Source organism: Ammodytes marinus (genome assembly GCF_949987685.1).
Source record: "Ammodytes marinus genome assembly, chromosome: 5".
NCBI lineage: Eukaryota > Metazoa > Chordata > Actinopteri > Uranoscopiformes > Ammodytidae > Ammodytes > Ammodytes marinus.
The window spans coordinates 18,401,089-18,428,296 of record NC_137234.1 but is presented as its reverse complement, the minus strand read 5'-3'; the positions used below and the strand labels follow the sequence as shown (position 1 = coordinate 18,428,296).

General features: G+C 40.5%; 3 protein-coding genes across 3 annotated transcripts; 2 read left to right on the top strand and 1 right to left on the bottom strand.

Annotated features, from left to right (window-relative positions):
- Positions 1-2,287: 2,287 nt before the first annotated feature.
- impdh1a (IMP (inosine 5'-monophosphate) dehydrogenase 1a) lies at positions 2,288-11,416 on the top strand (the record flags this gene model as incomplete). The annotated part of the gene is given in 17 exon segments (XM_080027414.1): positions 2,288-2,532; positions 3,642-3,740; positions 4,349-4,397; positions 5,063-5,109; positions 5,111-5,162; positions 5,388-5,462; positions 6,693-6,899; positions 7,022-7,109; positions 7,239-7,438; positions 9,069-9,159; positions 9,252-9,347; positions 9,523-9,666; positions 9,962-10,103; positions 10,205-10,348; positions 10,430-10,513; positions 11,166-11,182; positions 11,313-11,416. Coding segments are annotated over 17 exon segments (1,875 nt in total). The 5' UTR covers positions 2,288-2,296.
- Positions 11,417-13,509: 2,093 nt separating this feature from the next.
- prrt4a (proline rich transmembrane protein 4a) lies at positions 13,510-19,028 on the bottom strand (the record flags this gene model as incomplete). The annotated part of the gene is made up of 6 exons (XM_080027666.1): positions 13,510-15,699; positions 17,498-17,686; positions 17,897-18,193; positions 18,552-18,585; positions 18,707-18,874; positions 18,987-19,028. The coding sequence occupies 6 exons, from the start codon at positions 19,026-19,028 to the stop codon at positions 13,586-13,588; spliced, it is 2,844 nt and encodes a 947-aa protein (XP_079883792.1). The 3' UTR covers positions 13,510-13,585.
- A 2,373-nt stretch (positions 19,029-21,401) lies between these two features.
- Positions 21,402-27,147, top strand: LOC307250327 (transmembrane protein 53-A). The gene is made up of 4 exons (XM_080027375.1): positions 21,402-21,535; positions 22,555-22,844; positions 25,073-25,319; positions 25,459-27,147. The coding sequence occupies exons 2-4, from the start codon at positions 22,608-22,610 to the stop codon at positions 25,818-25,820; spliced, it is 846 nt and encodes a 281-aa protein (XP_079883501.1). The 5' UTR covers positions 21,402-21,535; positions 22,555-22,607; the 3' UTR covers positions 25,821-27,147.
- The last annotated feature ends 61 nt before the right edge of the window (positions 27,148-27,208 follow it).

Sequence of the window (27,208 nt, the reverse complement as noted above, 5' to 3'; positions counted from 1 at the left end):
TCATGCAGCAAAGTCAAGAAAAGAAAGTATACTGCCTATAAATGTAGCTAAGGTAGAGCAGCCAAAAAACCTAATGTTACCCTTTAGGGTTTCATATTAGAGGGTAGGAAACAACCTTTGCAGTCATGGCTTAGAGGACCTGTTGCAGACTTTGAAACCCTTCCCTTTCTTTTTATGTAAAATAGCAATACCGTGTGGTAAGTTGAGGTAGACCTCTATGGCTGATTTATAATGTTAAGGAGAGGGGACCTTGGTTGTTTTCTCTAGTGGGAGAGAGAGAGAGAGAGAGAGAGAGAGAGAGAGAGAGACTAAGAGGCTTTTCTGGCTCAATCCCCCAGTAACTGTCACAAGCAGTCAGTCAGTCACCTGCAGATGATGGTGTCGAGGGCATCCCAGTTTCCTGTTCAGTTATATGTTGTTTTCTTTTTTTAAACGTTCAATCATTGACCCTTTTTAATTTTAATTTTGGTGGCAAAATCAAATATTAGATATAACCCACAATATTCTCCAAATGTGAGTTTGTGTTTATTTATGCACCTGTTTTGATCCTCTGCTATGGCAAAAAATATTACGCAAAAGTGTTTTTTGGGAGACAAGCTACTCTTCTCGCGAGGCTCCTGACCCGCACCCACAGGAGAGCCCATATTTCTCCTATTTTGAAAGCTTTACATTGGCTCCCTGTCGCATACAGAGTAAACTTTAAAATCCTGGTGCTGACATTCAGGGCTCTTCAGGGTCAGGCTCCTGATTACATTAAGGGCCTGATCCAGCCTCCTGCCTCCAACAGGAGCCTGAGGTCCTCCACGCAGAACCTCCTGATGGTTCCTCGCACTCGTTTTAAAACCAGAGGAGACAGATCTTTCAAGGCTGTTGCTCCTCGTCTGTGGAATGACCTGCCCCAGTCCCTGCGCATTCTGGACTCTGTGGATATTTTTAAGAGTCAGCTTAAGACGCACTTGTTCAGACAGGCCTTCTAGATCCATGTCTATGTACTCTGTATTATATTGTATAGTATTATATTGTACGTTCTTAGGAAACTCGTCTTTGTAACAGACTCTGTATATGTGTCGTTTTATTGTATTTTATTGTGTTTTTTAATGTGAAGCGCTTTGTGACCCTGCTATATAAATAAACTTAACTTACTTACTTACTTACTTCTCACACACAGAGTCAATTGTAAACATCCCTCTATCTGTGTGTGCGTTTCTCCTCTTTGTTTCTCAAAGGATAACAGTAGGATAGGTCTAATTCACATCTCTATCTCCTTGGGCTCTGGTTACACGCACGCACGCACACACGCACACACACACACACACACACACACACACACACAAACACACAAACACACACACCTCAACCTGGTAATCCTCCGTGGGGGAAAGCGTGTTTAGGTGTCGTCTTGACCCATCCTGCTCTTCCTCACTCCACCCTGCACTACCCATCTCAGCCCCCACCCCACCCTGTTATTAATGCTTCCAATCCTCTTTGTGGGAGAGTGACGTCTGCTACTGTCAGAAACAGAGTTAAGCTCAGCGGGCACCGGAGAGAACGGAGGGGAGAGAAGCTCCACAGATAACCAAGCAGCTGCAGCACTGCCTTTCTGAGGCCTAAAGGGGGAGGGGGGACCATTCTCTGCCACCTAAGCAAGACCTGACTCTCTCTCTCCTCCCCAGCGGCTGCCCATGTCTCCAGCTGGGGAACAAACATACAGGTGTTGTCAACTTCATCAACAGGTTGTTGCTAGAAAACTCTGTGCCCCTGTGCGTGTGTGTGTGAGATCCTCAATGGGCCTCAAACTCCAAGGATGAGACAGTTGACAATCTGGAATACAAACTCTTCTCTGGGCAAACAACATTTTTTTTAAAGGAATTCTGTTGTCTGCTGCTTCATTCTGCATTTGTGAAAGAAGAAGAAGAATTTTATGAAATTGCGTCTTTTTTTGCACACTGCTTTTGTTTGAACTCCTGCACTGGCCCACAAAACAGATGGCAAGACAGCTTCCTCCCATTGTCAGGTGTGTCTGAAAGGTGAACGTGTGAGCGTGCACTCAAAGCATTGGGTGTTTGAGAGTGATTCTAATTGAAGAGCAATTTGAGTGTGTTGCTCTGTGTGTCTGTTGAGAGCTGCTGGGGCGACTGTTTACTTGGAAAGGTGTGGGACTGACATCGGCTGTGTGTATGAAACGAGTCAGAAGTGTTTGAAGAGTGTGTGTGTTTGTGTGCATGTGAGTGTGTGTGTGTGTTTGCCCTGAGTCGGTGGGGGCCCTGTGGAGAACGTAGTCCTGGATTTCCAAGAGATGGATGGTCATGGCTATGACCGGTTTGGAGAAGGGGAGAGGGACAACTATCAAATCGACTACCGGAGGATTGTAGGGGACATGGAACCGGCACGGCCACGCATCGCAGCCAGAGAAGGGGAACAACCTCATTCCTACGGGGCCTATGCCCATCCATCAACACACGGACATGGGCATGAGACTGCAGCTCAGCGATACAGTGCTACGCGTATTCAAGCTGGATATGAACCAGAGAGGTCAGTCTATCACTGTAAGGTCAGGTCATTGATAATGTGAATGTGGCTTATATACTTTACACTTTGTATCTCAAGCAGCTACTGACATATTTTTCTCTTTCTAAAAACAGTAGTTGTGCGTTTTATTTACAAGCCCATTGCATCAGCCACTTTGGGAGCCAACCAAATCCTCTTAACTACTGTACTGTCGTCATAGGTATAAGGAAATTCACTAGATAAGGGCGGATTCCTTTTGTGAGCATTTCCTGTCTGGATTCCTAATAGGATATGGCTACGAATCAGAGGTCAAGAGACAGATGAGCACAACAACATGCGTGTTTAGCACAAGGGATCAATACATCCATAAATAACTGGTTGACTCAACATGTTTTTTTTGTGAAAATATTTCTTAGTCACACTTCTTGCAATTAGGGGAAGAAAATGAAAGAGGATTGTCCGAATATAGTCATAAAATGTTAATTAAAATATGTTTTCCCTGTGCAGTTAGGGAACATGATAGAAATATAAATGCCATATCTTTAGACACTTTTTTATTCCTATTCCCTGATTTGTCCCACAACAGAGTAAATTATTATTATTATCAGATTAAGATTCAACAATCTCAATGGCCTTTCCCTGGATGTCCACTGGTGTAGCACCTTCGGAAGTTCCCCACCAGCTCTTCATCTGGAATGAAGCCGACGATTGCAGAGTCGTCAGAGGTCTGTCAGGGTGTACTATACTGCAAACAAACATGTTGGTCTGACACTCCCAAGCCCTCACATACTGTGGTCAGTTGGTGAGGTAGTCTGAGATCCAAGCTGTCTGCCAACACCTTTCTGCACCTGTTTTTTTCGGCCCCTGATCCCCGCAGTTCCTTCCAGGATTTCCTGACCCAAAGGCCCTCTTTTTTTCCTTACGGAGAGTAATCCTGGGGTTTTTGGTTAGAGATTCACTGTATACTCCTGGTTGGTACAACGTTCTCCACACAGAGGTTCACATATAGTTTGTTATGCTGTCTGTGAGACTGTCAATGTCTTCCTCATGGAAATCACTGAGTACTTCCCACACAGTTGTGTCAAAACAGTCCTTCAGAGCTTTTTGCATGTATGTGTGTTTTTATATTTCAGCATGGCAGACTACCTGATCAGTGGGGGCACAGGTTATGTGCCTGAAGATGGATTAACAGCACAACAGCTCTTTTCTATTGGTGACGGACTTACATACAAGTAAGAAATGCCAAAAAAACAAACACGTTTTACTGACTTGTATTACGGTCTTGCCTTTTTTACGTCATTAAACATTTATGCACACAGACACAGATGAACATACAGAAACAACGTAACAACGGGTTACGTAATGTCTTCCATTAAATGTTTATTAATATCAGTGATGACACATCTGCTTGGGTTTATATGTAGGATTATAAGGAGTAATACTACTTTTTAAGGTTGACTTAAAGTGTGGTGACATTAAAAGCGGTGTATGTGCACGCACATATACGTGTGTTAATGGGTGTCAGTGTTGTTTGCCTAATGGAGGCTATATGCAGGGTTTATCAGTGTGCAGAGGATGAACTCAGAGCCTTTCAATGGGTTAAAATTCGGACAGATTATGTCTGTTTACTGTGAGATAAATTTAAAAAACTGCTGTTTCCTCGGATATGAGTGCTATATAGTTCACATACACAGCTTAAGCTACACAGCTCTTGTTCATATTGACATTGTAGCTATAGTAATATTGATTAGTAATTTCAATTATGTAATACCTCTCCAGTTATATATGTTCTCACTTTCCACGTTTTGACCATATTTGTCTGTTTTGTATGTCCTCTCAGTGACTTCTTGATCCTCCCTGGGTTCATAGATTTCACTTCGGATGAGGTGGTGAGTATCTTAGCCTATCCTATCCTATATGCATTGCCAGCATATCACAAGCCACATAAAGCACATGAAGTGTACTCTTCTCTGGTGCAAAGTATATTGTTGACACAAATGCTAATTTCTAATACATTTGCCTTTAAGTAGATGTTGTTGTTTCATGTTAACACTAGCATTTTGTTCCAATGCTAGCCACACACATTCATGTTTTCATGTACCCGACAATAATTCAAAAGCAAAGGCAGTTTTGGATATAATCCTTTTAAGTATTCCCAAACTATTTGCTATGCTCCTTTGAACAGAAGGTTGTTTGGCTCACTTTGTTTTTGTCCTCGCAAGCTCTTCTGGGACTTAAAATTAATTTCATGCTTAGGTCACACGGGTCATGGCAGGATAGCAGGTGTTCAAAACAGACACACCTGCGTCATAGGTGAATTAAACAAGTCAGTCTTTTATGTGCCAAAGCTGGCCAGTGTACTGCAAAATAACAACAAATGCTTCCATTTGGTAAATTAAATGAAAATGTGTTTCATTTGTGCTGTAGCCGCAACACTGTGGAAGTTGTTTGTCAGAGCACAATGTCCATCCTATACTTTACATTTACTTTGCTTTATTTGTTAAGCAGCATTTTCAGATCATTAAATGATGTTTCTGTTTCACCTGCTGTTTAGGACCTAACCTCAGCATTGACAAGGAAAATAACCCTCAAGACCCCTCTTATCATCTCCCATGGATACAGTTACAGAGTCATCCATGGCCATCGCCATGGCAGTGAGTACACGCTCTGCACAGCCTTACACACACACACACACACACACACACACACACACACACACACACACACACACACACACACACACACACACACACACACACACACACACACACACACACACACCATACCTAATTGTTCAGCTCAGCTACATTGTGTCCCACTTACTGTTCCATTGTTATTGATTCTTTACTCTCATCATGTCTCTGATTGGCTGGTTTCAGTTGATGGGAGGTATCGGAATAATTCATCATAACTGCACTGCTGAGTTCCAGGCCAATGAGGTGCGCAGAGTCAAGGTAAGATGGAACAAGTGAAGAATAAACCGAGGAAGTCATCTGGAGACACTGCACCCACGGCACACTTCTTTCAGAAGAAGATGTTATTTAAAAAAAATACACATTGGATGCCCTTGAATTGACAAAATTATAAATCTGATTTAATGAAAGTAACTAGTGGGGTTCCACAAGGTTCAATACTAGGACCAAAACTATTCTTACTACATTAATGAAATCTTTAATTAGTCAACATTGTTGAAATATGTGCTTTTGGATACAGTGGAGAGAGAACTGAAAATCCAAAAAACGATGGTTTGATATTGATAAATTGTCTTTAAACTTAAATAAAACTAACATCATAATATTTGGATACAAAAAAAATAGAAAGAGTCTATGAAATCAAATTATTAGGAGTGATCACAGACTACAAATTATGCTGGAAACCACATATGAAACAGGCGAAAAGAAAAGTATTTATGTCCACTGCAATACTACTGTACATAAAACTAAATATGTACTCAATTCAAAATCATTACACGTGTTTTACTATTACATTTAAAAATCTAGTGTAGTTCAAAACAATGCAAATAAAGTATAAAGTCAAAAACAAGATAGTTCCAGATTGTATCCAGAAATTCTTTCAGATTAGACCGAGCAAGTATGAACTAAGGGGAATGTGCATGTTTACAAATATAAAGTTAAGAACAAATGTAAAACAAAGATGTATATCTGTAAAAGGAGCAAACATGTGGAATACCTTAGATAAATACATTTAAATGTGTAACACGGTACAAAGACACATACTTAAAAAGAAGATGCTATAAAAGTGAGGCATGTATGGCCCTGTGAATATGAATGTGGATTTATTTTGTTTTGTGTCATAACTTTGAATGTAATATGTTTAAAATAAACAGGAATTAATTATAACAATAATAATTATAAAAAAATAATACTGGAAAAAAACACGATCATGACAAGATCCTGAAGGACCAAAGAAAAACAAAAAAATAAAATATAATTTAAAAAACGGTAGGTGCAATAAGCAAGTGCTTCCACCTACACCTTTTCGGTCAGTATTGAGTATGAGCAATGTGAATGTATAAATAAAGATGACAACTTTTTTTGTTGTTGTGTGTTTTTAACTTTGTGATGGAAATAAACTAAACTAAACTAAACTAAACTAAACTAAACTAAACTAAACTAAACTAAACTAAACTATGAATCTCTACCTGTTTTTGTTCTTATTGCCAGAAATTTGAGCAGGGCTTTATCACAGACCCGGTGGTCATGAGTCCCCGGCACACAGTGGGAGACGTGTTTGAGGCGAAGACGCGCCATGGTTTCTCTGGAATCCCAGTAACAGAGACCGGCAAGATGGGTAGCAAGCTGGTCGGCATAGTCACCTCCCGAGACATAGACTTTCTGTCTGAGAAGGACCATGACAGACCCCTTGAGGAGGTGGGGGGTTATAACTGATGAGTTGTTTTTTTCTGTCATACTGTGAGAACATACCACTGTATATTGACATAGATGTAGGCCTACTTCCTCGTTTGAACCTATTTAACCTCTTTTTCATTCAGGCAATGACAAAAAGGGAAGACTTGGTTGTTGCACCTGCTGGGGTCACACTAAAAGAGGCTAATGATATACTGCAACGTAGCAAAAAAGGTAAATCTATGAAGTAGGTCACACTGCTGTAAGACATAATTAACCAGCACTTGGACTATATAGGCCTAGATACAGACTAGGGCTTTACGTCTTCTTCTTTTCGCTCATTTTACACTCTGACTCTCCTAGGTAAGCTTCCCATAGTGAATGACAGTGACGAGCTGGTTGCCATCATTGCTAGGACTGACTTGAAGAAGAACAGAGATTATCCTCTGGCTTCCAAAGACTCCCGCAAACAGCTTCTGTGTGGAGCCGCTATCGGTACGAGGGAGGATGACAAATACAGATTGGACCTCCTCATACAGGCTGGGGTGGATGTGGTAGTCCTGGTAGGTTTTGACGACAGTGGTATGATTAAGCTTTTGGTTGATTATGATTGGATCCTGATGCCATATCATATAGCACGTAACAGTCGGATATATTGTTAGAAGAATGTAGTGTTTTGGGGGTTTCTTGATGATCTTATTCGATCGGAACTGTTCAAATTTTACGTAGGCTACACTTTGTGTTAACTTAACTTAACCTTGCATGCATTATGATTATGATATCCTTAGTCTGGATTTCTTTCTAAAGCGATTTTATACTTCTTTAGGCATGAAAATAAAAAAATATAACTAATATAAAACCATTTTAAAACACATTTTTCAGAGAGTTTTACACAGGTCCGCTAGGGTGGACTCCATGCGTTTTGAGTTCTCAACTTTGCAATATTTATTTAACAAAACAGTGAAAAAAAAATTATATTATATGAAAAATATAAAATAATATATATTTTCAATGCCTGTTCACATAATTATATTAACATATTTCAAGAATAATTTTTTCAATAAAAAATGTCTATAAAAATAACTTTCCTTGGATCTACAATTTCTCTTTTTCAGATGTAATTCAGCAGTACAGGCTACTGACTTGTACATCACTTCATCAAAGATATTTTAATATGAAAATTGGCATCATAATGACATCAACTGTTTTACACATAATGGGATAATCTGGATTTTTATTTTTTTAACAAATACTTCAAGTTGCATTCTAATAACATAAATCAATTGATTTAAAATCAAAAAGTTACAGCAAATTAAGCTTTTTCAAGCACAGCACATCTGCAATCATAGTATCTATTGATATTGCGTGATGTCCAATTTAGTGGACAGGTTATTAAACATCATTTCCTCCCAATGTAAAATCAATAAATGGAAATATTAAAGGTTCAGTAAGCGGAATGGTCAGTTTAGCTAACTTCCTGTCAGTTACTGCAGTTAGCGGTCCCCTCGCTCGTCCCTACGTCACCACATTAATACAATGCAGTCTTCAAGCAGCGAGTTATCTAGCATCATCTCAGATCCATAAGTGTGATAAAACATGATACAAACCATCAAAACAGACATTGGGAAGGATTTTTACCTGCTCCGCCATTGTAGGTGCACACACACTCACCCATCTGTCGCTCGAACTTGCACCGGCACTGAGACGAGTGCCGGTATGTAGCGTTCTCTCTTCTGATTGGATACCAGTTTCGGGATCCCCAAAAAGTTTATTTGCCGACTACATGCAGAGTGAGTGACTGAGAGATTGGCTTTATGAAACGTGCACACTATATAAGTGATCACTGTACGAATAAAGAGCGATTTCACACTTATATTAAATAAATCGCTTACTTCATCTTTAACAACTATATCACTCCCAAGAGGCTACAAGGCTGACAGTGTCTGAGAGATAGACAGACACATAAGACAGTCATAATTGACCTATTCATAATAACATTAATATTAACTATACTAAAGTTCGAAAATTCCCTCACAAAAACTATTTCACTTTACAATAATAATAATAATAATAATAATAATAATAATAATAATAATAATAATAATAATAATAATAATAATAATTATTATTATTATTATTATTATTATTATTATTATTATTATTATTATTATTATTATTATTTATTTTTTACAGGATTCGTCCCAAGGAAATTCAGTGTATCAAATCAACATGATACACTATATCAAACAGAAACACCCCGAGCTACAGGTGGTTGGAGGAAATGGTAAGCTCTCCTACTGTCTCGTAGCTTCTTTCTGCTGCATTTGTGCTGTGGAAAAAAAGCAAAAAAAAATCTGTGTTTCTGTCTCTCTCTAGTGGTGACAGCCGCTCAGGCTAAAAACCTCATAGATGCTGGCGTGGATGCCCTGAGGGTGGGCATGGGCTGTGGCTCCATTTGTATCACCCAGGAAGGTATGATAAAGAACATGTGTGTCCGACCTCTTTTCAAAGATGTATTTAGTTTAGATTCTCAAATTAGTTAGGAATAGAGATGCAGCAAATTAGTTTACATGTGGTAAACCCATAGGCGGGAATTATAATAATGTATAAATCTTCCGTTGGGGATAAGATGCTCTTGAATTTCCAGTGATGGCATGTGGACGGCCCCAAGGTACATCGGTGTACAAGGTTGCAGAGTATGCCCGACGTTTTGGAGTGCCAGTCATCGCTGATGGAGGCATTCAAACGGTTGGACATGTGGTGAAGGCTCTGGCCCTGGGAGCATCTACAGGTAGAACACTGCAAATCTTCTGTTTCCTCAAGACTCGCAGATTTACATTTTGATCATGCAGTTGACACTCCCATGTAATTTCACAAGAATAAACAGCTGTTGATGGACAGTTCTAGTGATCTCACTGCATGTGTCCTTAAACCAACAGAATGCTCTTTAATAATAAAAGCAGTGTTTTGTTATTTCCAAGTATATTTAAAATTAATTTAGTTTTAGTCTTTTTGCCCTTTGGCATTTTCCCTTTGCGATCAGCATTACTTTAACCCATTGTTTGTGCTCTCATGTTTACCCTTAGTGATGATGGGGTCGTTGCTCGCCGCAACCACTGAAGCTCCAGGGGAATATTTCTTTTCAGACGGCGTGCGTCTGAAAAAGTACAGAGGAATGGGATCCTTGGATGCCATGGAGAAAAGCAACAGTCAGAAACGCTACTTTAGGTGGGAGAGTGGGGTTTACAGAAAAAAAATACAGTCATTTTGGATGTTGTAGTGACACATTTATATCTTACACTGTGTGAATTGTCTTTGTGTGTTTCCAGTGAGGGAGATAAGTTGAAGGTGGCTCAAGGCGTCTCAGGATCAGTACAAGATAAAGGCTCCATCCATAAGTTTGCTCCTTATCTTATTGCTGGTATCCAACATGGCTGTCAGGACATAGGAGCCAAGAGTTTGTCAATTTTACGGTAAGTGGTAAAAGTGTGCGTGTGTTTGTATGTATGTTTCCTATTGTTTTTACTGGCTAGTGAACTGTGTCTTTGTACCAGGTCCATGATGTACTCTGGAGAGCTGAAGTTTGAAAAGAGAACCATGTCTGCTCAGATGGAGGGAGGAGTGCATGGCCTCCACTCGTAAGTGCCACCTCTGACCTTTCCCTCCTCCTCTGCAACTCCTTCTTATTCCTGTCCATTGTCTTTTTCCCTTTTCTGCTGTCCAAATATTTGGGTGACAGTGGGTAGCACAGTGAAGCCTGTCCTGTTTCCTCTTTGAATATGTGAAAAAAGGCACAAACAAGGCGTGTCTAAGCCTCCTTTGGGTTTTTGTCATTTTCTCAAACAATCTTAAAGGAGAAGAAAGTGATATCTTCCTTTTAACTAACTTCCTGTCAGTGACTGCAGTTAGCAGTCCCCTCCCTCGTCCCTACGTCACCACCACATGAACGCGCAGCCGTCATCATGAGATAGTGCCGCAATGGAGAGCAGCTAGTCATCGTTCGCGGGCACAGAGACCCGCCTCCTTATAGCGCTCTGTCTCCTGATTGGATAAATGAGCGGGATACTCAAAATTTTAACTGGCAATTACTGCAAAGCTGAATGACTGGGAGACCTGTGTTATGAACTGTTTATTTGATTGCTGTATGAATACAGAGAGATTTAGCACGTATATTACCAAAAATATCTCTTACTTCTCCTTTAACTGTCAAATGAAATATATTCACCTGTGACAAGCAGCAACAAAACTGTCTTCTCTCTTCCCCTTTTCTTATGCATGCTATGAAATTAGATATTCTTATATGCCATGTAAGTACGTTCATGTGCTCATCAAAACTGCCATCTTCCTCTTTCATTCATTCCTCTTCTTTCAAGATTGGTTAAATGTTACCAAGACACACACAATGCTTAGACTCTTCTCTTTCCTTTGCATGCTCAGTTTCGAGAAGCGGCTTTACTGAGGCCGGTGGAAAAGGAAGTGCTCGATCGGGACCGGACATCCCGGCCCCTACAACTATGAGCAAATGCACAGGGCGCATGTGATCAAACTACCAACAGAAAGCTGTCATAGCTGAACAACCTCCACATTGCTTTGCTGTGTCCTCCCCTTTTTGTCCTTCACCATTTCTCAACCCTACAAAGACACATGAAAGAACACAATGAGTTAAAAGTGGACTCGACAAGAACTCTTGATCTGTTTTTATCCTGCTGTGGCCAAGCTGTAGTAGGGCTAATGTAATTAACTGTTCTGCTGATCCCTTTCAACAAGCAGACCATGTCATTGACTTCTGTCGAACTAGCTTATCGTTGCTGTTCTAACGAGAGGCCCATCTCCTTGTAGACCTCGCTGGACTGAATTGCGCACTGGTAGAGTATACAACAAACATTTCAGGGGTACAGTCCTGTTTTTCCATGCTCATATGTATCATGTATTATAAAATATACATCGATTTTTGCAGGAAATCAGGTACTTGATTTACAGAATAAAGGACAGATAAAATGAAAGGAAGCAGTATGGGTTTTTTTTGACAGGGGAGAAAACACAGTATAATACATGGTACAATTATGTTGTCATTATCTTCTTTCTGCACCAGTTAGTTTGTTAGAGCACTCTTAAAATCATGAACATTTGAAATACATGATCGATTTTCTATCCTGATCAACCCCGCATGTAATCTCTTTGTGAGTGTGCTACCCTGCTGCAGAAGGGACAAGCCTTAATTCTTATTTGGCATAGAAAGCACTGGATAACTTAATGTTTGAGTGACAGGATAGGTAACTATCCTCCCGTTACCTGATTATACTGTATCATCATCCCTATTTTATTCATAACACAAATGATACTGAGTCGAATTGGCATGTTATGATCTTCCATGATTTTTATTTTGCAAATTTTTTATTTGTCCTTTTTTCAGGCTAACTATTTAAAAGAAAATAAACTGTGAGTAAACGAAAGAGGACTATTGAGTCAGTGTAGGTAACAAAACGATTGTATTAAATCAAGTTCATTTCTTAACGGGATTGTAGACAACAAGTTGTATAGTATGGACTGACAAACCGATTTGACAGCATGTCTTAGTTTACAGAAACTAAGTGGATTACAGAAATGACAGAAAATATCATTGTCTTTTATCACCCACCCTAAGGCTTGAAAATTATATTAACTGTAAATATTGTTGTATGAATAAAGATACCTTGCACATGGGCATTTGGATTTTAATATCTTTATGTTGATGGTCTGGATTTTTACAAAGAAGTGATCTTTCTCATTTCCACTAGAGGGCAATATATCCAAAACTAACCCTTACAATATTCATCTTTCTGCCTTTCAGAAATGTCTTGTGTGCCCAGATGTTTTAACCTTTCCAATACACAATGCAATTTGACACCCACTATTTGTTAATTGGCCAAGCAGCCAAAAAAAAAAAACATGGAAGGCAGTACAATTGCAATGTTTATTGCACCACACTGAAATAAAATATGACAATCTTGTGAGGAGCATGCCATAATTTCTCCACCAATTGATGAACAATATGCTAACTCTGTAAACAACTTTAGTCTGAAGTCATTTTCAGCTCCCTGTGTCCATACAGTTACAACAGGGAGGCAGTTACAAGAGGGAGGAGGTCAAAGAGGCAAAAGTACATCAGTAGTGTAACATTAAACTTTACTGGAGCCCATTGTGTTCATCAGTCAGTGAAGAAGACATCTTTTACATCCCTTTTGATACATTTTGAATTTCTCTCTGCACGATACATGCAACATATCAATTACACAAACATTGAAACTCCCGCTTAAGCGTATTTCTTCATAACATCTGCACTCTTTAGAAATATATATTTGACCCTTAACATTTATTAAATGTGTAACTGGAATAAGCATTTCAATTACAATACTGCAACAATATGTATATACAATAAATATTATTGCAAAGAGAAGAACTATAGTATGACGAAATCCGCCTTTAAAATCACATTATATATACACAGAATAATATCAACAGTACAGTATTTATCGAAAATACATTGGGTCTACATATCGTATCACTTCAAGTCAAGTCAAGTCACCTTTCATTAGTTCAGGTAATTATCTTCTGTAAAAAAGTAACATTTCTAATGTACAATTGAATTCCTCTATCTAAACTATTCAGAGTCTGCTATTTCTGTACAATATCATGTACATTACTAAACAACTGGACTTTTTTATAGTTTTCTACAATTCAATGGTGTCACTGCAAACACTCAGAGCATCAATTTGTTTGCACACATTGACAAACTCTGCCTGTACAGCCAAATCCCACTCCAGCTGTCTGCTCTCACTCAGGTGTTTAGTCCCTGCCAGCCGGCCAGACCCTCGACTGTCCTGGGAGGCTAAGCTCAGGGTTCTGTAACGCCTGTGGTAAGACAGGTGGGGGATTGCTCGTGGAAGGCCGCTCTGAGTAAAGTTTTGACCTCTGTTGGCCCAAGAATGTGAGCGCACCTTCCCTTTCTCCTTGGGATTGCTACACAGACCCTGGGTAGAGCCAGAGACACTGCCTTTCCAATCACATTGCTCTGGTGACACTGGTGCTTTGCTGTGTGACGACAGAGAGCCTTGTGCCTGGGAAGGTCTTGAGCTGGACATGGCGTTCTCCTGATCCACGTCTCCACAGGAAGAAGTACGGTATAGGGCATTTTCCACTGAGCTAGGCCCTTGCCTTGATGTACCTTGGCCAGGAGAGCTCAAAGAGAGGCTGGAAGAAGCTGGGAATAGTCTTGGCAAACCGAAGATACTGTGAGAGAATAGGGATTCACTGAACAAAGCCTGGTCAATGCTGCGGGACAAGTTTATGGGAGATGGGGGCCGTAGGTCCACGGTAGAGTCGGTCTCCAGTCTGAGGCTGTCTAGTGATGATAGCTGAGACTCAAGTGCGTTCTTAGGCTTGTGCGGTGGACTTGGGGGTGTAGGCAGAGGTAGTACAGAGTTCCGGGTTTTACTACACTTTGGCACACGCTCTAGGCCGTTTCCAGGAGGATCCACCATTAAGAAAAGAGGAAGAGCCTCCGACTGTCCCTTAGTGATGACATCACAGACCACCAGGTTTTCCTGCTTACCCTGGGACCAGGAATCGTGGGAGGAGAGGACAGGAGAATTGGCACCTCCCTGAGAGGGCAGCGTGAGCCCTCGTGTAGGGGAGCTGCAGGATAGGCGGGACCAAGATCCTGGCCGAGGTTGAGGCATGGTCTTGATAGAGGAGCTGCTGTGGCAGAATAGGGGATGTGTACCGATGATAGACAAACCTAGACACACCCCAACCTCACAGAGCCTGCAGCCAACCTGGTAGCCCCACCAGGGCCAGGGCTGGAACCCATAGCCGTCGACACCACCAAAACCAAGGGCATGCAGGATCCCGTAAAGCTGGAGACCTCCACACCCTAACAAACACAAGGAAGCTCCTACTCCAGCTCCAGCTGCCCTACCCCAGTCCTCAACTTTGGCAAAGGGGCAACTTGCAGATCGCATCCCTTCAGGAGAGCCTCCACTCTCTCCATTGTCATTGAGACTGTATATATGCTTAGTGTCAACTTGAATTAAACAGTAGAATATGAGGTAGGAGAATGAGAGAAATATGGTAAGACATACAAACACACCCTGAGGGAATAGCAGAATCACAGTAGGGAGGCTGTGGAAGAGCTGGAGCATGCCAACACACCCTAGAGAGACTCCAGTATGCAGCAGGGACATGCACAGTAACAGGCACGGTTTGGGCAAGACTGAGAATGAAGTTGAATTTGCCAGTGGGAGGGAAAGACGCATGCGAGAGCGCAAGGAGAGAAGGAGGAATGCCAGGGAGAAGGCTGAGATCAAACAGGGGAAGGGCAGCTCAGAGAGCAGCAGAGATCCCAGTGGGGGAAGACGATCTTGGTGACTGTAAGCGTCATAGAGCAAACAGAAAGCTTGGATCCCTGTAAATGCTAAGAGGAACAAGTGCAGCAAGGTGATGTATGGGCTTCCGGAGGGACAGCGCAGGGGCAGGCCTAACAGACAGACCACAGAGATTAGGCCAAATACAGTGAAGACAGAACCCAAGCCATAGATGTGTGCTTCCCACGCAAATCCCCACGTGGCGAGGGCAGAGTTCCAGTCCGAGTACAGAGGGATTAAAAGGGAGGGGGCGAGAGCCAGAAAGGGCGGCAGGGACTCGTTGGGAATAAAATCCTCTGGGTAGGTCGTAGTCCATGACTGGTTTGATGTTTTGCACGGTGTGGCAGAAGTGTTCGTGTAACTATTAAGCAAGGGTGTGCCAATGGTCTTTGAGACATGAAGGTCATCATCCTTGAAGTCACCTGTAAAACAAGTATTGTAAAATTAAAAACGAACAACTTGTTTGTTGTGTCAACAGAGAAACAAAAGATAGAACGTTCAAGTAAAAACTTTTTAGCTGACAAATAAAGAGGGCACTCAGGCTCTAAAATAAGGTTGTAAATACTTTAAACATTACCAAACTGAGGATAACATGCGGAACATCAGCATGTTAGCCTTGTCGTCGTGAGAATGTTAGCATGCAGATGTTAGTATTTAACTAAACAGTTGGCTGCTAGTGTGGCTGTGTACAATTGATATTATATTTTTTGGTTTTGAGCAATTCATTGGAAATTGTAAAAATTATGAAACCGATTTACTGATGAAACCAACATAAACATGTTACAAATTGTTAGAGGCATACTTCATTTTATATCCTCAATCTTTATTTTCCAAAAAGAGAGCAGGGGAAAATCTGCAGTATGTGAAGTAAATCCATAATGAAACAGAGCAGGCTTGTAACTGGGAATTTCTAAGTGGGTCACAGAGAGAGTGGGAGCATGGGCAGATAGTGTGTGTGTGTGCGTGTGTGTGTGTGTGTGTGTGTGTGTGTGTGTGTGTGTGTGTGTGTGTGTGTTTCTGTGTGTGTGTGTGTGTGTGTGTATGTGTTCATTTTAGAGAGAGGGAGAGATGTGTGTTGATTAGCCAGTATTGACCTGATTGCTGCTCTCATTTTGTGTGGCTATTATTAAGCATGGTCAAGAGGTGTTACACTATAATGAAAGTTGCATCCGTTTCAACAAGAATTAACATAGGTATTTGACTTTGAAATCAGACTATGATTGTATAGCAAATGTCAATAATGGAAGCATTCCCATGTTGTAGTGAAATGACAGTCACAATAGCCTGTATGGAGCCACCAGTATCAGGGAACCTACTATTTATACATGGTATGTGTCCTATTTCTGGTCCTCCATTAGTAGTGATGTGATTGTGTGCAGAGATGATATTCTCCTTTTCATGCCAAGGGACTACAGATGAAAAGTAGTTTATAGCTAACTACATGACTGCTAAAGAGCTATGCATTGTTACTGTCAAATAAACAAATAAATGATTAAACAGGAAATGAGAGACCATTTAAACAATGGGCTTTCACTGTAATCCAAGGAAAACCCTTTCGATGTCTACTAATAAATGTTGGTAATATTGAGGCTCAACAAACCAGCTGAATGTTTTCCCCCTGATATTAAATGCATCGGCAATTTGAAGGAGATGTATTTTTTATACCGTTCTGTCAAAGTCCTCCCCCTATGATTGTGGGCACAATAAATATGTACTTTGACATGTACAGTAAGAACAAACTTGTTTTTGGTGTGTGTACAGCAAATATTGAATGGGGGAGGGGAATTAATGTAACCTTTGGATGCTGGTAATGGACCATGCCTGCAATGAACTGTTTTTACATCAACAAGATAGTAAAAGACTAACCTGTGATAAAAGGTTTGAGAGGAAAACACAGGGAAGAGAGGGTTGGGATAAGAGTAAAATAAATATTTTGGAGGAGAGTGAAAGCCTGGGGGAATCAAGTGATGCACACCATTCTGTGAATGTTAAACAACTGTGGCTGCCAGCAGAATACATATCACAAACACTGCAGTCCAACATAGCCTGGCTGGAGCTTTTATATATTTTATTTTGGGTTTTTAATGAGGGCCAAACACTATAATCCTAGCATTTACAATAGGTCAAACTGGACAGATGTTAACTGCGATTGGTTTCAGGTTGAGTACATGATGGATACTCCAAATACATCCAGGTTCACTTGAGGAACAACTTTCTCACCTTTATCTGCCTCCATGTTTACAGCTCCTCTGTGCAAAATACCACCTGCAAGGTCAATCAATCCATCTCCCATCTCTTTCACAGGGACAGCCCCTTCCTGTGTCTTATGCTGTGTGGTGCCAGTGGCTATTGGTGAATTGGGATGCTCCGGACTGGGCCTGGGTCCAGCAGGTAGTGCTGAGTCCTGGCCTGATGGAAGTGAGCCAGAAAGAAGGACAGGTAACTGGCTATCATTGGTCTCATTGTGCCTGACTGGGAAAGTTGTCTGACTCCCTTCTGTCTGTGTAGAATTGAATAAAGATCCAGCACCAGTGTCGGCTGACTGATACACTAATGTTTGTTTTGGGGTAGGTTGAGGTGGCACTCCTCCCGATGAAGACCCCATCACTGGCTGTGTACTCTCCTTGGAGGAAGCATCTCCTGTAGTACTATCTGTGGGTCTGGATGTAATGAGTCCATTCTCATTGGGATACAAAAGAGTCTCCGTGCTCTCCTGTATGTCCGCGTATTCACCAATCACACCCTGTCTATCTAATTCCTCAGATGACGATAAGGTCAAAGGTAGACCCAGGAAGTCAAGGTTCTTATTTCCAAATGTGGGATTCCCCGGTGTGAGAGAAGTTTTTGTGAGATGCTCCACCGCTGCTGTATCAGTGCCTGGCTGTTGAGTTCCTTTGACATTTTTTCCAGCCAAGGCTATGACACAGTGCGAGAGAGGCAAGGAGAGGTGCAGGAGAAGATAAAGCTTCCACAGAGACAGCATGGCGAGGGTCTACAAACTCCACCGCAAAGTCACATGCTGTAGGTTTTGAGGAGTTACTGTTGTCCAGTCACATGTTTGACAGATCTCTTTAACCTCAGGTCTCTGGGGAGCTCATGCTTGACACACCTGGACAAAGGAGAACGCTAAATCAAATTAAAGACACAATCATTGTATCAAGAACTCCTCAAATAAAGTGCATTATGGGTATCCGCAGTAAAATAGCTTAAATCTCTGCACGTGGGATGAGAACTGAAATGCAAATTCTTTACATGAAATTAATTTCAATTCTACCTCGGAAACAATATCCCGTTTGTCCTATAAAGCCCTGGTACATACACACAGTGCACATATTGAGAGTGCCAAGATTAATTCACAATAACACCACATGAAAAGACCCTAAGTACAAAGCTGATTTTCCTTAGCCGGTATTGTTTCAGCTCTCTTACCTCTCCAGTCGCCCACTCTTCTGCAGCCTCTTTAAACATATATGCTGCTTTGTGTCGCTGCATGCCTGCAGTCTCGCTCTGCGTAGCACTCTGTGTCCTCTCATACTCACTGTGCTGTGCCCCTATCCTCTCCATCAGACAGTCGACACATGGGACAGACCCCACCTCCTAGAGAGATAAAAAACACAGTCCCACACCCTGCCGTTGCTCACATCTGACAGTGAGTTGGACTGTTTGCGCGCATCATCCATTCTCCTAAATCATGAGGCATTGTCCACACCACACTCAGTATCATCTCTTTTACAGTTATATGAACCGTCATGCTGTTTCCGTTCCCCCACATTAACTATGTACACACAAACGGTATGGTATGTTTAGTATGCATGTAGCATAGAAGAGAAGGGAGGGGAAAAAGGGAAAAGGCATAAATATGTCATGAGAGCTTGAGCACGCTCATCAACCAACAGGCAGGCAGTACCATGCACTCAACTAAGCAGAGCAACAGATCGATAAATGCCATTGAATGTAATTTACAAGTGATGCTCTGCCCTTCCCCTTAAAGTAGCCATCCCACGAACAGCTCAGTTTAAAATATCTCAGAAACCTTAGATAAAGCAGAATGTGTCTTTAAATAGCACTCATGCATAATGCATGATAGTAGTTCCTTGTGTGCTTGTGTACATACAGTACATACCGAGTTCAAGAAATTGCTAACTTTAGGTCCAGGATTAACACTTGTGACCTTGTTGCCATGCCAATTATTGTGGCAAGAGCCTTTGACATGAATGATCTCTGCCCAACGGTGCCATGTTACTCGCTAGTCCCTTACTATACCTTTCCTCCTTCAGATGTTTTCAGACTTGTTCATGTGTGCTGTTTGTATCCAAAGGGAGTCAATCCAGTGGCCTCATGGCCTAATTCAATTCCCAAGGATAGTTCAAAAATAGACACTGATCCACATACCTTTTTGATGCATTTAGAGTCAGAGAGTGTAAAACCCAGTCACAGTGTGCATGTGCTTTCTCTGTCTGGCTGATTCAAAGGTTCCGAAAAAGGTTCTTTTTGAACTCTACACTAACCATTGCTAAATTAGAAGGGCACATGGCTTTTCAAGACAGGACTATTGTTGCAAGGGCATTCTGCCAATGCACAAATCGTTTTTTTTCCCATCCAAAAAGATCAAACGGCATCCCGAACAAATTGGCCAAACATTTATTTAGCACAAAAACACAAAAGGCTGGTTCTGCATGCCAAGAATTGTGATGGCCGTGACAGTAAATATCACACCCGCTGCCTCCTAATGTCAACCTGATTCTGCAGATGCTTCTGCTTGCAGGTTTTAAAAAATTAACGATATTGACAGGAACAAAGACTGAAAGACAGCTAAGGCTTTTTCAGATCATTTAACAGTCAGTCAGTGGTGAACATAGAAACTTCCCCGGGGTGTGGTTAACACACTGTCTGATGAGGACACAGGAAAGCACCAACCCAACCGTAACTAAAGGGACTGGAGAGGAACAATGACAGGCCAAACACATGAGCTCAGTGAGGGACATGGTCAAATTACTGCCGCCTCACACTTGCTATCCTAATTCATGGCCAACTGCTTTCTGTTTAGACAAGTCATCCTCCAAACAAGACAAAGTCAGCAAGGACTGGGGTCCAGCTGGGAATGTGGACAAGACACAAACAAAGCTATAGACTACTACATGAGCAAAAAAGGAGGATAAAAAAACATGCCATCACCCTGAAGATTACGTCTATATAATACTTGACCTTATAGCTTCATGGACCATTTATGTTAAACAAAGGAGGCCATAAAGACCAAGGAAATAAAACTTTGTTAATTGTAACATTTACAAAAAAATTAAACCCTTCTGTTTGAGCCTGGCTGATAACGTAACCCTTCCTTTTTGAACAGTTAGAAAGCAATCTTTGTTTCTTTTTGCATTGTTGTCTAAATGTAAACATTGTCTTTACACGTTTGTTCCATTTCCTGGACAGGCATCAATAAGCTAGACTTACATGTCATTGGATAATAGGCCTATGTGGATGAAGACAACTCATAAGGGAAATAAAGCTACTGAAATATAGCTTTAAATCAAGATGGGGACTGATTGATAGAGAAAAGCCTATCGCCTGTGTTACAAACATTTGTTATGACAGTCTCTAGTCTAGGCTATGAATAAATACTTTGAACTTTTCAGATTGCATTGCATTGCACTTTATTTCTTGACATTTACAAATGTAAACAATTTGTTCATTCTAATATGGGGTCTATAGGCTACATAGGCCTACATAAATCTATTTATTTATTAAGCCTAAAGGCTATTTTATTATTGGACGGCTAGGCCACAAGAACTGATATGCCTTGAGAGAACAGTTGCTATGCTTAGTAGGCATATGGAGAAAAGGGATAGTCACTCTTTAGTTTACCCTTTAGAAGTAGGCTAGTAGGCCTATAGTATGAGGCTGAATTAAGTTGTATTTTGTAGCAAACAATCCGGGTATAGGCGTGTGGACTGGTTGGACAGGTTTATCCAGTGTTTACAGCTTCTTTCCAATGGAGGGCAGCATTTCGCCTGCTGCTCCTGACGACCGATCAAGACAACACAGTGATCAGACGAAGAAGGAATAGAGGAAGCTGCGGAAATGCACGAGTGCCCGACGACGGTGCCCGAGGACAAGTCTATAGGACCGATAGTTGTTGTTCAACTTTGATGACGGGGGAGGGGGAGATCTGTTGTTTGGTTGCTTTACGTTAACCTTTTCCCCACTGACCATGTGCTAATCCTCTACATTGATTAGATCATCACTGGCAGAGAGCAGGTAAGCTATTTTAACCAGCAGCAGACAGGACAAAGTTATCACTAGCTTCTTAACTCGGTTTGTATCAGAGAAACGTTTTACTCTTGAAAATGAAACACATATAGGCTAAAGACTTATGTTGCTATAGGTTAGCTCAACAAGCGATGCTTAGTTAAAACCATGGAAACGTGTCACTTTGCGAACTGTTTACATTAGTAATTCGTTTAGTGTTGTTGTTGTAGTCAAGACCACTTCAACTGACTCACACCAAGCCATGATCAAGACCAGATTGTGTCCAGACCGAGACAAGAGCAATACTTTTAGGGGTTGAGAAAAAGAAAATAATTCAAATTAGAGATGAGTGAGGTGTAACCAAGTTGTTGCATTCAAAGCTGTAGGCTACGTTCCTAATCCAATACATTAATGATGTGAACAAATAGCCATAGATCATACAATGCAATAGGGATTAAAGGTGCAGTTAGTGATTCTGGGGAAAGCTTGTTGTAGAAAAGCCTGCCTTTGTGTCAAAATCAGTGAATATCTCTTCATGATCGGCTAGACTACCTGTCTGTAGGTGTTAATTCACACATAGCCTAGTTTATAGGCTCTGTTTACTAGTAAACAAAGTTGGCAACATGTCCGTTTACAGAGCCAAAGCTGTATTAACAGTAACACAGGATGTTTTAAACTCACATACAGTAGGCCTACGGACAGGAGATATTTACAGATTTTGACAGTGATTTTGACAACAAGCGTTCTCCAGAATCGCTGACTCCACCTTTTCAGTGATATCCCCAGGAGTTGTGGTATTGTCCAGTCTTGAAAAAAAAGAGATCACAACTTCACTGAATACAAATATGGTCGATTTCAAGGCGAGACCTTGCAAAAGTGATCACCAGACCAATCGTGACTACTAAAAAACTGTGTATATTATTGTATGTATTGTTATGTTAATATGTTTAATGAGCAAAAGGTTAGTAATATTACTTATAGTTTTTTCCCTTGGCCATTCTGACATTTACTCTTTTTTCCTTCTACAGATGCCATATAGTCACCCTTGAATCCATTGGAAGGCCTGACGCCAGCTATAATAATGTTGAGCAAGATCGCCTTGAGCAGAGGCATAATTGCCCACCGCCTTGGCAAGAATGCCACTTTCTATGCCAATGAATTAGCATCTTCAGTGTCAGGAAGTCAGACCCCAGCCTCTGAGGACCATAAACCTGTTATGCTGATGTTGCCATGGTTGGGTTCGCGCCCCCAAGCTGTGGCAAAGTATTGTGACATCTACTTCCGCACTGGCTTTGATGTGCTTATAGTGGAGAGTGAGGTAAGAATCTGGGATCAAAAGATTACAGCCTACCACAGCCACATACACAGGTTAGATGTTAAAATTAAGCAAACTCAATTGCATTCTTGTGGTTTATTATGACATATTAACTGCCTTGCTGTAGTTGCTCTTCCACTTAACGGTATTATTGTAGGGAACTGTTACTTTTAAAGTAAATTTCAAATGTGTCTTATTTTGTTTATATAGAATACAGTAGAATAGAGAGGTGATTCCTCCATGAATCTAGAATATTGTTTGCCTTCCCAATGATGAAATTAAACACAAAGTAAATGCATTACTATTTATTTACATAAGTCCATTTACGTATGTTGGAAAAAGATAAGAAGTTATTTGTTAACCTCAGAAATGTGTGCATAAAGTAAGAGCAATGCACATGGTATAACCATTTGAACTTCTAAAGGCAACATTCACACCGCAGCCTTGAATACTGAATTATTTTTCTTCCTGCTCAGTTCCGATGTTTCTGTCACAAGGTGGTGTTTAAAATCCCTCGTCTATCACACCATATCAGAACGAACAGACTCCTTAACTTAAACAAGCCGCATTGCACTTGAACCAAAACACATAATATTGACACACCAATAGTCTGAGGGAAAGAACAGAGCGCTCAGACGTCACACTTTGGATTTTTTTGAAGAATACTGAGAGAAATCAAAACATCATTTTACAAGAAAACACTTTTGAAAGTTTTGGGTCAAGTGAAAATTTAGTTTACCAGAAGTTAGGGGATAAAAAAAGACCCTTTTAAACCTTGGTCAGTTACTTTAGTAACATACACTGGCCTGTTTTTTTCAACAAACTTCAACCTTGAAAATCAAGAGAGAGACAGTGACCTCTGGCTTGACATTCAAATACTACACAAATGTGTGTTCCTTAGAAGGCATCCTTATATTGTTGTTGATTGTGACTGCACTTACCACACTGTGGTATTCACTGCTTAAATGATGAGAAATCTGTGGAAAGCTTTGGACTAGAGCTGCAACAATTAATCGACGAAACGATTATTTATCGATTATTAAAATAATCACCAACTATTTTGATAATCGATTAATCGTTTTGAGTTATTTTTTAATAAATAATGTCCAAATTCTCTGATTTCAGCTTCTCAAATGTGAATATTTTCTGGTTTCTTTAATCCTATTATGACAGTAAACTGAAATATCTGTGTGTTTTGGACATAACAATATATTTGAGGACGTCAAAATGGGCTATGGAAAATGTATCAAAATTTTTCACAATTTTCTGACATTTTACGGACCAAAACACTACTCGATTAATATTCGATTAATCGAGAAAATAATCGACAGATTAATCGATTATCAAAATAATCGTTAGTTGCAGCCCTACTTTGGACACATGTCACTGATCAACAAATAATAATTATTCATGTTGTGATGAGTTGCACTGATGGAAAATTCCTATGAATTCCTGTACTATGCAGTTGGATTCCAGCAACTCAAGCACTAAGGAGTTGCCTACTTTGAAAAAAAGTAATAATTGTGTTGACTTATTGACAAATTTCTCCACTTAAACTCTTTCTCTGCTGCAGCTGTGTTCTAAGTGGCACATACTGTTATTTGTAGTCATATTAAAATGGAGGCTCTGCTCTTTGTTTATCCATTTCCATTGTGAATCGTAATATCAGAGCTACATTGATGATGCTTTATATTTATTTGACCAGACTCAGAGCTGATTGGACTATCTTTGATCAGCCACTTGTGGAAACAAAACAAAAAACTGGTGGGTGTCCCTTTTCGGGGATTAGCCAATGTTAGTTTCTGAGTTTGTTGGGGCAACTTTATTCAGTTGGAACCCTGTAAGGTTGACCAGTTTAAGACTCACTTTTTTGCATTGACTCCTGTCTTTTATATGTTGCTAATTTTATCTGTTGTGCTTTTTAATTATTTTTATTCTTAGAAGTATTTACTAGTATTTTACTATGCTTTTATTTTCTATGCACATTGTAAAGCACTTTGTGACCCTGTCTGTGAAAAGCGCTATAAATACTTTTTTCTATTTTTAAAATTATATTCTTATTGAAAGATAATGTAAGAAAGGGAAATTCTGTAGAAGGCATGACATTGCCAGTCTGGAATATAATAACTGCAAAAACCTTCCATAGTCGTTCATTGATTGTGAAGTCTGAAAACAAAGTGCTCTTGTGACTTTGTGACTAAATGTGAGGCTTCCGTTTGTTTCTATACAAGGCAAAAGAGTTCCTGTGGCCTCGCTGGGGTCTGGATCATGGCAGGAGGTTGCTTGAGTTGCTGCAGAGCGAGCGCTTCGTGTCCCGCCCGCTGCTTGTCCACGCCTTCTCTCTCGGTGGCTATACGTTTGCTCAGCTGCTGGTACATGTGTCCCGGGACACGCAGAAATATCAGGCACTCACTCAGAGGATCAAAGGCCAGATATTTGATAGCTTGGTGGTGGGCTCTGTGGAGAGGATGTGCATAGGTTAGTTACGTTTTTTAACTGGATTTGACACATAAATGTATCCATACACTGCACAGTCACACAAGGCTAGAACCAAAATTGTATATTTATAAAGGAAATAAGTGAATTCTTAAGTGTGGTTTTCTCCTCTCTTTCCCAGGTCTTGGTAAGACTTTGTATCCAAGTTGGGAGACCCTCATAAAACAAGTTAGCCTGCTATATTTTGGCATGTTCAAGCGCCAAACGGTGGACTACTTTAACTCTAGCCTCGACGTGTTTTGGAACACTCCCGTCACCGCTCCTGCGCTCTTCTTCTTCTGCGAGAACGATGCGTTGAGCGACCCACAGGCTGTGGAGGACATGATTGATTACTGGCGGAAGCGTGGGATGGACGTCACAGGGAAGAAGTGGGAGGATTCAACGCACGCAGGTCACCTGAAGAGGCACCAGCAAGAGTATCTGACCACCCTAGACATGTTCTTCCACTCACTTCACTGTCCCATGCTCAAAGCCAAATTGTAAGATGTTTTTTTTTGCAACAACCGAAAGCCATATTAGCTTGATGTTGCTTGTTTGTAAGCCTATGGTGCGTTACTAAAGCAGTTATTATTATTTTTATGAAAATGCATCGATTCAGAAAATGACACCTAAACAGTTGGATACAGTCATCACATCCATACAGTGATGTGTTGTTTTGTCAGACTGTCAGCACAATACAGTTTACTATCATGAAGGTATGACCAAAAAACCCATACAATCATCACTTTTGTTAAGCTGTAACAAGGACACTTAAACATATGATAAGTTAATTATCAAATAGTTGCAGATCAACGTACTGTCGACCGAGAAATCAGCTGATCATTGCAATTGTATTTCAGCGTCAATAATAGACTCATGAAACAATATACAATCTTAAAATATTCAACCATGTAGCCTCATAAGAATGTACTTGCGAAGAAAAAGAACAAATATCTGAACTAGGTTGGACTATATACAAACATCTTAGTTGCCACAAAAACACAATTTCCATCGCATTATGTGTAGAGCGCTGTTGATGTATTTTTAGAAATTAAATTAATGCAAACAGCAAAATGCACGTTTGCTCTAGGCATTATGAACTAGGGCAATGCAAATTAATTTATAGTGCATACTTATTTTATTACACATCAACTGATATGAGACTATATGGAATAATAGGTAAACGCACAACCGTTGCAAACAATTTTATGACTTGTGTGACTTCACGAAGGTTACTGAAACAGGAACAACTGGATTACTTGTTTATTTATTTGTCTTAGCTCAGACTGTGCCATGTGTAAATATTCATGCTCTTAAATTCTGTTTAGTACCGTAAACACAGCTGAATGATGCAGTATGAAGAAACCTGTCCACTTCCCACTTTCCTAACCAGCTCTTTTGAGAAGCAATTATTAAGCATGGCACACTGTTTACAGATTATACATTACGCTGAAATTTACCTTACTTACTCATACTTACGCAAACCACTCCAGGGACCAGTGCTTTGAAGAAAATGTCTGATTCCACAAGAAAATTCCACCGTGTTTGTATCTGATGACAGTGCTGAACATGTCAGCACCTCAATATACTGTATCAGTGGTAAATGTGCACAAATGAACCGGGCTTTGAGAAACTATCAAAGCAGCAAGGAGTTACATTATACAGCCGTTCTGCCTCAAGGTGTTTGTTGAACATGAAATTGTGCTATAACCTCGAACACTGTAAAGCGTTATGCCTTAACTTGAACATTTGTGATGTGCAATCCACCTGCAAAAAAAATGTGTTCACTTATTTTGTCAAGCCCTGTGTGTGGTTTGGAAATAAATGTGCCAGTGGCAATCTAATGTGTGTGTGTATGTGCCCAATTAATTTCCATGTTAAAGCTATTACCA